This window comes from Coenobita brevimanus, chromosome 94 (assembly GCF_032717465.1).
Source record: "Coenobita brevimanus isolate Jiangsu-jjx chromosome 94, ASM3271746v2, whole genome shotgun sequence".
NCBI lineage: Eukaryota > Metazoa > Arthropoda > Malacostraca > Decapoda > Coenobitidae > Coenobita > Coenobita brevimanus.
Window position 1 is genome coordinate 23,945,836 of NC_137047.1, and position 12,026 is coordinate 23,957,861.

At 41.2% G+C, this 12,026-nt stretch overlaps 1 protein-coding gene across 1 annotated transcript in view; it reads left to right on the plus strand.

Moving 5' to 3' along the window:
- The first annotated feature begins 7,117 nt into the window (after window positions 1-7,117).
- LOC145412863 (lipase 3-like) overlaps window positions 7,118-12,026 on the plus strand; it is a 49,564-nt gene continuing 44,655 nt past the window's right edge. Inside the window, exons 1-3 of the mRNA XM_080282662.1 lie at window positions 7,118-7,234; window positions 10,080-10,275; window positions 11,074-11,188. Of these exons, the coding sequence (XP_080138788.1) occupies window positions 7,118-7,234; window positions 10,080-10,275; window positions 11,074-11,188 (428 nt within the window). The remainder of the gene's footprint in view (window positions 7,235-10,079; window positions 10,276-11,073; window positions 11,189-12,026) is intronic.

The following is a 12,026-nucleotide window of genomic DNA, read 5'->3' on the forward strand; positions in this document are numbered from 1 at the left end:
ATATTTGCAAAAAAGCCGAATACTGGATCAACCATGTGAGAAAGTCTGCAAAATAATGACCTAAATGGTACTTATGGAGCTGGAAAAAGTATGTGAAGGGATGAGCAGAAAGGGATTACGTAAAGTGACTTACGTACAGTATGCAAGGTAAACTACTCATTCCTGCACTTCCAACGGCCACATTAATGAAGTCAATCTTTGCACACACACACACACACACACACACACACACACACACACACACACACACACACACACACACAAACACACACAGTACATCGGTTTCACCTCTTACCACGGAATATTTGTCATCGTTCCTACCATCTGCTCTGCTCGGCTATTTAAAAGGTTGTTCTATGTCAAATTTTGTACTGTATATTTTTCCTCCAGCTCTGTGTTTATTACGCAAGTAGCCTAGACCTCCAGAGAGATATCCCTTTCAAAGCAATGAACACTTTTCATTTTTATAGTTTCAACTCGTGTAAAATTCCACTGACATAACATTTTGTGTTGGTGGCTACTTAACCGAGCCACACACAATGATCTTAACTTCTAGGCGGCCACATTTTAACTAGTTCCACTGATCTCTGACTCTAGTTCAATATTTTCTCCTCTAGTCCGCACATCTCAGCGCAAAATACATCTTTATCATTCTAATTCCATAGAATCTGCAACTTCCTCTTGGACCATGCACTATTTTCTCCCCTCCCCCTTCTTTTCAGTGTCAAAGCGCATGCAAGAATCATTCCTCTTCACTGATCATTTTTACATCTTACTGGTGATGAATATCGAAATCTACTAAAGCAAGGCTTCTTCTGAAATAAGCATGGGACAAAATGTATTCTTCTTTGGAGGCGAAACAGCTGAAAACTTTTGACTGCAAAGTAGTATCATATGAAGTAAAAAGCACATACAGCGTGTACTTGGTCCTGGCATATAAACGTTCGTCACAGAGTTGAATATGTAGGCCAAGGGTAAAATATGCAGGGAGTAAGATTTCAATTATTGCAAAGATACCTCCACGTGGCATTAGGCAGGCAACTGCATGTGGAAAAAGAGGGATGCAGAGTACGAAACACAGGCAGTTGACACCACACCTGGGTTTTGATGATGAACATATAATGAAGTTTGGACATACTGAACATCTGCAGACCGAGGACGCATTTCTTACTTTTTATTTGCTATCACCTGACGATCATATTCAGCTTAGGAAAGACCATCCGTAGTGAAGTAATTAGTGGATATGTTGTCTAATCCCTTCATTGCGAGAAGTCTGAATTTAAGCGTCTTAGGATAGCACCAACGAAAAGAAAAGAAAGCTACCGGATTCAAAAGGTTATGACCAACAGACTAAAAGGAAAAACCCTAATCATTACAGAAAAGTGAAAACAAAAATATAAGCGTCAATGCAAATAGCCTATTACAATACCGTAGTTCATAAGCGTCAATGCAAATAGCCTATTACAATACCGTAGTTCATTTATACCCGCTACCAGTAGGGACACACACAGGACAGCATACAAGAACTCTTTCCGCCATAACTCTGCGACAATTCCCCGCCTCTTTCACTACACCAGTCTTCGAGATAGTGCAAAATTCAGGATCAGAAACAAACTCAAGTGTTTATAAAAAAAAAAAAAAAGTGATCTGAAGTGCATAAAGTGCTTGCACGCGTAGATTGTAAAGTTAAACATACAAACTACTTGTAAGAGAGACATGGAAAAGACAGAGGAAAATGAATTGGTTTGTTTCCTGAAAAAAGTGCAACGTACACCAATAAACTGCACGAAGTACGTATCAATGTGGTATTGGATTTTGCAAAAACTGGCAAAAATAAGTACACATGTAGGCTACACTTTAAATTAGCCAAAATTCGGATGCCTGCTGAACGTACTTATTCTGACTAGCACTGATGATACACTTATAATGCAGTATCGTGAAACTATGAAAAAGGGTACAATCTTATGAATAAGCCTAGCAGAAAACATCTTAAAAATTCTGAGAGCTACATACAGTAATTGGCGACTTTGTTGGCGGAACAAGGACAAAATGATCCGAAGAATCAGCAACTAATAATTAGTATTAGAGAAACTAGCTATGGAAAATCTGAAAGCCTGGTAGCCATCGTATCGTATCTGCAGCGTTCCCTCAACAATAACAGGCCATGTGTTGCGTGGGAGCCCAACAGCCGTCGCTGCCCGCCGTAGACTGTTATGTCACCGGTATGCAGAACGTGTGTGTGTGTGTGTGTGTGTGTGTGTGTGTGTGTGTGTGTGTGTGTGTGTGTGTGTGTGTGTGTGTGTGTACATTACCCAACACCAAGAATCAAGTCAGTTACTCCGAAATTACAATATTTCTTGACCCCTGCCATCCTTCCTTCTGGAGATTCGGCTACTATCCTGATCGCCAGGTGTCAGCTACCCCTCAACCCTGCTATCACAACAACAACAACAATAACAATAGCAATTACTAATACTACTTCTTACACACACACACACACACACACACACACACACACACACACACACACACACACACACACACACACGGTGAAGACAGGGCAGTGTGACAACAAGGCCCCACTGAGCCACCATCTGGGCCACTCCCACAGCAATCAGCAACCTGGCCTCACTTATCACCTTCACCACCGCCGCCTTTAACAATACGCACTTCAACCCTTTTAGTCCGGTGACGCCTTGTTTCGTTTTAGTCTTGCTGCTGCCAGACGATTTCATTCAGCTTAGGAGTGTACTCAATGAGTGAGAGTTAATGAAGGCTTTATATATATATATATATATATATATATATATATATATATATATATATATATATATATATATCCAGCCATCCATCATCCAATCCTACATTGCCCCATGAGGAGAGTAGGAGCCCGGGGCTAGGCAGTTGGTCCCGACATTTAAGATGACAGTGACCAACCTCAATCATCCCTGAGTGGCATTACATGAGCAATAAACCCCAACCACCCCTTGGATATAAACCTTCACCGGCTCAATCCGATTGGAGCGCAATAATCACCTACTAAACCATCAGGTGCCAAAATTTGGTTACATGGTTACCACCAAGCGTAGTAAATGGTTTCCTGGTGCACAGGAAACCATTTGGCTTGTCACTCAGTGTAGAGTCACCCACAGGCAGAAGGAAGAGGAAAGATTGAAGGAAAGAAAGACAGAAGAAGGAGTGTAAAGTTACCCGTAGGCAGAAGGACAAGGAAAAGAATAAAGGAAAGAAAGACAGAGGAGGATGGAAGGAAAGAAGGATGGAGGAGAGGCAAGGGCAGACACCCAACAGCAGCACTACACTGAGTGAGTGGATGGTGAGCGCCCCCACCTACCACAATATATATATATATATATATATATATATATATATATATATAAGATTGCTTCGAAATGCGTTGCCTGAACTAAACATACTCAAAGGATATGGAAGTATAAACTATAAAAAAAAAAAAAAAAAAAAATCCGCCAGAAGAATGAAGGGCTTCACCTTCCCATTTTAAAATAATGTGTTATATTCATTTGCTATGCACTAAAATTATTAAACCTGGTTAAAAAAGTGAGTATCTACAACGTCTTGCTGATTATTAGCGTTAGCCAGCATAAGCATCAGTTGACACAGCCGTTAGCTGACATAGCTGGTCAGCCCAGGCTACTTTAAGTCCATTCAGGTCCTTCACACCCATTCTGAATCCGTGTAGACCTGATGGAGTCTCATGAATCTGAATTTTCCTGAAATAACCTGCAATAACCTAAAATGGATAAAATAGATCTGACGAGCCGAAATAAATTAGAATTATTAACATGGATCAGTGCTGACCTGAATGGATGTTAATAGACTACGATGGACAGACTGGACGTTGCGTGAACCTCACTGGGCCAAAGCTGCTATAAAACTGAACATAACCCTACCAAAATGAACAGAAATTGATCTGACTGGCCATACTGGACGTGAAGCCTTTCTTAATGGACCTAACAGGACCGAGTAAACGTAACTGACCCTGAATACCCCTGAACTGTCCTGGGCTGACCTGACTGGACCAAGGTGATGCCTATGAAGCCATATACCTAACTCAGTCCCACAGCTGCAATAAGTTCTGAGACATGACAGTTCATATTCATCACGGTCTTTTAGAAAGAGAGTCAATATAGGTCGCTGCAACTCATGCCTAAGAAGACCTGCGAGTATAATCAACCCTATCAGTCAAATAGTATGTGTGTGTGTGTGTGTGTGTGTGTGTGTATATATATATATATATATATATATATATATATATATATATATATATATATATATATATATATATATATATATATATACTTAGAGAGAGAGAGAGAGAGAGAGAGAGAGAGAGAGAGAGAATGTTGAGTCAAGTCTTTCGGACAGGGTGAGGCAGACAGAGGATAGCGAGCGGAATGGACTAAGAAGGTGATGGGTGGAGGGACATGATGGGGGAAGTGTACCCTGTGAATACGGGCATTGCTGGTCAGCTGATATTCGAGGTCGCACTTCTTACGGTGTACACTACTTCAGCGCAAAAAGAGGTGGTGTTGGAGGAAAGGAGTGGGCGATCTGAGCTTGCATGATGGCAGATACATTTCCTTTATGTCATGCCAAATATCAGGGAAAGTATATGGTGCGAAGGTGTTCGCTGTGAGAGTAATAGAAAACGTGAGGTGGATTGAAAGGAATGTGCGGGACGGGATAGAATAATGGGTTATGTGGTGAGAATGAGGATGGGCATTACAGACAAAGGCTTCATCCAATAGGAAGGCATTGTTAATAAGAATATGATGTAAGAATCATAGTTTTGACAAAAAAAAAAAAAAAAAAAAAGAAGAAAGAAAGGTCAGGTAGGCATTAAACAATGTTTTCCAAACAGAACCACTGACAAAAGGAAGAAATTAACAAAATCTGTGACTAGCGCACAAAACTTACCGATACTGCAAAATGTCTTCAAGAAGTATGGGAAATAAGTATGAGAATGGGCACGAGACTAGCCTTAGTCCTGTAACACACAATTAGCTAACTACATACAAATACACACATTTCCACACGTGTGCGGACAGTGAAGCCACCTGGATGAAATTTACCCGAACGAAAAATATCTTTAAAGTACCGGTACTAGTGCAGCCACGTTTTTTTTTCCCCTAGCCTGCATTAAAATATAGAGTTGCATAACAAAAGAATGATACTGGATGACTTTTCAGGGACATAGGTGGATGTATCTGTCCACCCTGATAAAAGTGAGAAGGCAGCCACAGAAGTCAGTCCATGGCCGTCTCTGATACAGGTCAGTGTGGGCCAGGAGCAGTTCATAATATAACTTCACCTGACAGTGTCTGCCGCACTACCAGTCTTAATATTCATATGCTCTTTCTTCATTATAAAATCATCTTTCATCAGCCTCACCGCATCAAGAACTCAACAATTGCGCGTCATGGACTTACATTTGCGACTCTCATAATTTAGAGACATTGATGAAACCTGCGGCCGCATTAAATCAACTTCTAGATTTGTTCTCCGTACAATTTCCAAGAAACTTTATGGAAAAAAGTCCTAGTATTTATACAAAATGCCATATTATTACTATAATTGCATCTCTGAGGAATAATAAGTGTTCATGATACGGTGTAGTAATAAAGACATCAATTATTACATACTGTACATACAGAGAGAGAGAGAGAGAGAGAGAGAGAGAGAGAGAGAGAGAGAGAGAGTTCATACATGACCTATATTAAATTAGTTGGAGTGTGGCCACGTGATGGATGACGGTGCTACACTGATAGCCTTTAGTTGCTTGTCCTTCTACATAACTAAACCCCCCATGAGAACGGGACAGTTCTCCTAAACTGAAGAAAACCGTCTAGACTTGGTAATAATATGACAATTTAAATGTCTCACGTTCTGAAAGACGAACAGTAGAATGCTTTAAACCCTCAGGGAGCAAGAGACATTGGTATATTAAATATGGTTGTCAATCCAAACCACCTCAAAGCATTCCTCTTTAAATGTCGCCAGCACACTGTCTGCAGACTCATTCATTTATCCATTTATCTCTCCATTTAATTTCACATGCACTCTTCAGGTATCACTATCTCATGCTCTTAGCCATGGCTTATTTTAGTTTAGTATAGCCCACGTCTCACTCTCATAAGTCAAGGCTGGCACCAAAACAGTCATGTAGGGATCTCATTACCTCCTTACTCACACTCCTATCCACATTCAATGCTCTCACAGCACTTACTTGCCTAACCTGTTGGATCTTTTACCAATTTCTAATCGATCCTACCATCCTTGTTACTTACACCTGCCAAATATTTAAACCCCCTCACACTCTTCAGCACAAAACCAATCATTCTGACAGAGCAACAAGTAGTAGTGCCTCTCTCAAATACCATAACTTTATCCTTACTCACATTTACTCCTAAATTTCGTTACTCCATACACCTCCAGATTACAAAAAAATCACTATACCTCTAATTCCTCATTCCAAAGAACGAAAGAAAGAACATCATCAGCATTATAAGTAAACAGGTCTAGTTAACCACTACTCTTCTTCCTCCAATTTCAAACTACTGTAATTTCGATGCCCATTGTTCTCTCCATGACTTCCCTATTACTCTAAACATATACGCAGTGAGCAGCTTAGGAGACATCACACCTCGGCTTCACTGAACGCTCAGATCGACTATGTCGCTATATTATTTATTCACTCTTGCTATTGCTTTCACTGCCCTTGATTGTATTATTTCGCTACAATATTCATTCACTCTTGCTATTGCTTCCATTGCCCTTGACTCTATTCTTTACTAGCTAACCTCTTTGGAATTTCTCTCGCCTTACTGAATGATTATACCACACGCTTTCCCTACCACAACGAGCAATTCAATACTCCGAAACGTTCAATGCGTGCTATTATCACCCTTCTCTTTGTATATCAGCACAGTAATATTATACTCATACCATTTCTCTAATCAAAGGGCACTCTCCATTCTACCATGCAATCACAAAACAGAAAACAAAAACATTTGCAGAAGGATATAGATATATAAATCATGATAAAAATGAATGATAAATAAATCGTTCGCTTTCAGACATGGAGATGAGAGCTGGACTAGTGGTGGTAGTGATGCTGGGTGTCGTGGCAAGAGGCGCCTGGGGCTTGCCTGCTGCTGCAATCAAATCAGACCACTGGGGAGTCAACCTCACCACGGTCAGTTCTGGACCCTCTAAATAGCAGTCCGTGAGTGTATGACACTTAGGCGATGGCAAACTAAAGGCAAATGCTCATGCAACATATGCTGAGTTTTTTCATATTAAGAACTTGTAAAATAAGAAATGTGTTTCGAAACTTAAAATTACTTTATCCTTATAGAAGCATAGTTAGGCCATGACACACGGTTCGGGCATTGTGTTTTGACGTAATGCTGCTGCTGTGTTCTAGGGAGAAATTTGTGACTTATTTCTTCATTATACCATATCATCCAACAAAAAAAAAAACTTCACTAGGTGTACCAGCCTCACCCAATTCCAAACCCAGCCAGTCCCGCACACTCCACTCTTCTCACCCCAATCATTTTTTTCCTACGATTTTCTAATAAAAATCTTTGAGTTACACCTTACCAGCCGACTTACAGTGCCCGACTTCATAAGATAAATTACCTCAACCACCCATTAGGCTACCATCCTTGTATACTACACTCATAATGGAAGTCCCTGAAAGGATATATCTCAAAAATCATTGTACTGACAGGACTGTTTCTTGGCACACGGGTTCTTAGGAACGACCTGGATCTATCTGTAATAACCTGTATCGATCCAGTTGGCCTGGAGTTACCTGAGAGCCTAAAAGACCAGAAATGTCACATATCATAAACCACATTCCCAAGCATGGGCTGACTCAGTCTCTGGTAATCTAAATGGATCTAACAAACCCTGAAGGGGCCTGAAATGACCTGAAATACCTAAACTTATTGCAAGAAATATTACACTGATAGGGCCGGCTACTGTTACATGACCCCATAGGTATGAGCTGAATCGATCAACTGGATCTACAATGAAGCCTACTATGGTCAGCTCAGTTCGGTGTGCCCCTACCATTTCTCCTTATTCGATTCAATCCCACTTCGGGGCACACATGTAAGAGGGTGCAGTAGCATGTCCTTTTATGTTTTCACAAATCTGCATCCTGTCGAGGTTCCCCAATGGACTATGCGAGTTCTCCCCTTCACAATCACAGACACTCCAACACAGTTTCCACGTACACTCCTTCACCCATGGTAAATAACTCTAACAGGTAGACTCTTGCGCATGTCTGGTGGTAAGCCCCACCCACCTCACCCCCTCGCGACGTCACATGGAACACCAAACTGGCTTCGTCAGCCAACACGTTTATTGAACAGCCTGATTTGGGGTCCAAATTTGGGCTCTTGGTTCTGTTCTTGGACCATTTTGCAGCTAACATTACAGAAATGATATGCAGGTGTATATTCATATCCTAATAATGTTATGGTTATCAGCTGTATTTTGACATTCATTTCGGAAAAATTAAAGTTTCAGCCAGTCATTGAATTAATAGATTTTGATGCTTTTTCGGTATTTTAGACAATTCTAAGACCCTTTCCTTCTGTGGCAATTTCATCGCAAATTGTTTTGAGTAAGTCATATGCACTGAAACACTTAAAAATACTGACAAAACTCTGAGGAAAATATTCCTACTAATAAGGCCGCACCACCAAACTAAAAATTTAACGGTCAGTATAAATCTATTAAATTCTGCAAGTTGGCATTTGTTATGACCAGCACAGTAGGTAGTACTGTATATGATAAGACTAGACTAGAAGGTTTATGTGTGAAACTGCATCAGCCTTCAGGAGTCGGACTATAGCAGGTGGTTCTTGAGCCAACAGTTCTTATTTCGAGTGTCTGGCGTACTGTTATGGGCTGAAATTATTTGAGCAGGCTCTACCCGAGTCGGGAGGAAATTTGCTCGCTCTCCTGCACGAACTCATTCATTTTCTTTTCCTTAATTCACTGTTTTTCGGGAATCTGTGGAGATTATAAACGGTTCCCTTACTCCCCCCACTACATTCAGATACATTACAGCAGCCCATTGCTCAAGAACTATTGGTTATTTAAAAAAAAAAAAAAAAAAAAAAAGTATCGCCCCAACCCCCGCGACCCACATGCCAGTTCCCGATGTAAACAAAGTTTTGTGAACCAGTCTACGTCATAGCGGCTCTCAGCCAATGAGGGCGAGATGCGCATAATAGCAACAAAATGGTAATCTTAAGAGTCTAAGTTATTTAACCATGCTCCCACCCTACACTCCAAATGCGTTCCCCCCCTGTGCCTATGAGTGAAGCATTGAGTGAGAGGAGGGAACTTCTCCGGTAACAGAAAGTGGTGTTCCTTGGCCATGTGGATTAGCTGTCCGCCAGAATCCATGCAGTATGGCTTGAATTTGTATTGCATAGTTGCCCAACAATGTCAGACGAGTCCAAAACAAAACTACACTGACCTGAATAGATGTGATGGACCCGACGGAGGTTCCTGAACGAGGTGATGGTGGTGCTGGAGGCCGAGGACGCAGTCAAGGACACACGTGGGGAGCAGACCTTGCAGAATCTTCGGCGTTATGACCTGAAGTCTGCAGTGTTCAACTGTGCGAACGGGTCGAAGAAAGTCTCCGTCAAAACAAGTAACCTGAAAGACATGAAAGAATATAAATTGACAGATAAAGGCCGGATCCTGAGAAAAACGCTCTTATCTCTTTCGAGACACAAATAACAGGATAATGGACAACACAAATGCTGGTAGGTGGGGCACCAACGTCTGCGCGCTCAAACAGAGGTGTGTGTGTAGGGAGGGGGGGAATTTGTCCTTACACGACACAGGAATTATGTGGGTGGTACAGTATTTCTCTTCCCTCGAGTTTTTCACAACAAAATTAAAGTTATTAAAACTCGTATTTACGAGTAAATGTCCTCTGTACTCATAGGTTCAAAACTGACCGAAAACCTTTTAATTAGTGTGAACACCGTGACATTCTATTTCAGCCCCAGATGATTGAGGAATTCGGGTACCCGGCTGAGATCCACCAGGTGACCACCGAGGACGGCTACGTGCTGGAGCTACATCGCATCCCCTATGGTGTGTCAGGACCCTCACCAGACCGGCCACCTATCTTCCTCCAGCACGGCATCCTCGGCTCCTCTGCGGATTGGATCATGAACACAGCAGACGAGGCGCTGGGTATGGATGAACATTACTGATGTTGATTCAGCACTTAATCTTTTCAGTCCGAGGATGTATAAAATCTATTTTTGCTGTCACTAGGTGATTTAATTCATCTTGGAGACGACCTCTAGTAGCGAAAGAATTATTAAAGGCTTTGCTCAGTCCCTCATTTCCAGAAATTCTCTCCTGAGCTGAACAAAATTGTCTAAATCTAAAAGCAACAAGAATATGAATAGTGTGTCACTAGCGAATATGCCAACTCGTTCAGTACAAGAACTTTTTTTGTTATTTTTACTACCGGCAGCCAATTTTATGCAGCTTAGAAGCTCATAATTATGAGTGGGTTAACGAAGATTGAATCTAACTCTTTCAGTTTTAGAACCCCCTAATTTCTTAAAACACACACACACACACACACACACACACACACGGATAAAACAGGACGTCATTGCACACAAGGGCCTAATAATATTCGACACGGCAATTGAAAAAGAAAATTTTTTCCAATCTTATATCCCTAGTGTTGGCTGATTAAGTATGCTCAAGACGAGGAAAGAACAGAATTACTGTGCATTCAAGTTTCATTAGCTTAGACTTGCCTGCTTTACAATTTCTAGCACAATAAAACCACATTTATAAATCATTAAATATTCTTAGTGTTGCTTCGTTATGCAGCAAAGTTCGACGAGGCATTAGTACAGTACATTCATGTATTCCCCTCTAACGAAATGTCATCCTTAATACCGGTAGGTCATAAGGAGCGTTTTTTGGTTCTAGCCATATATAGAAATGGTGGTATGTTGTGGTGTGCAGGGTACTTGCTGGCGGACGCTGGGTACGACGTGTGGCTGGGTAACATCAGGGGCAACACTTACTCCCGCTCTCACATAACACTCTCACCGGACGACGTTTCCTTCTGGAATTTCAAGTAAGACTGGAGACTCGGCTTTACCTATTAAGCGAGTAAAAGTAACATTTCTGTATTTGATCATTTAATGTTAGTTTCTTCTTTCTTCAGTAATGACTGACTGTCATTACAAGCTTAATGTAAGTACTATCTTGTACCGGCATGTATTATGAAAAACACCTTTCATTATCTACGCCTTAAAAGTCTAACGAGTACGAACGGTAATTATTCTCCAAGTGAGGGAATTGATTTTGAGGCAACTGCTCCGTGTCACACTGTTGATCCCCCAGCTGGGGTACTGTATTTTTTTTTTTTTTTTTTTTTCAAGGGAACACTAGAATATCTTGTTTAAGAGGGAGAAATTCTTGCTGTTAGAGGATTTAAAAACCAACTCACGTAACCTCTCCTCTGCCACTGGTGCAGCTACTCGGGCGCATTATATTCAGGCTAACACCAAATAATTTTATTTAGCTAAGTCCTAGCAGTCAAAAAGAGGTTAAAGGAACTGATGGACATAGATTTCACGAAACTAGCTCGGACTTCCTTTAAGAGCTGGCCACATAGCCCGCTCCACCGCCTCAAATCTGAACTCGGGTCCGCCCCTCTAATACTTCCAAATGCCGTCAGAGAATCCCATCAACCACTAAGTGGATAGTGTGTACTTTTATTCCCGCTGGTCTTCATGTGGCCAGCGACGAGAGATAAGTATCCACAAGGTGCGACATAACAAAAAGTAGAGCAATCTCCACTGAAAGAATTCAGCACTATCCATATTTTTCACATGATAGTCTGGTCATCGACATACCCTGGATACTTGAGAGAAATGCCAACACAGCACGTTGGTTTTTTAAAAAGTGAA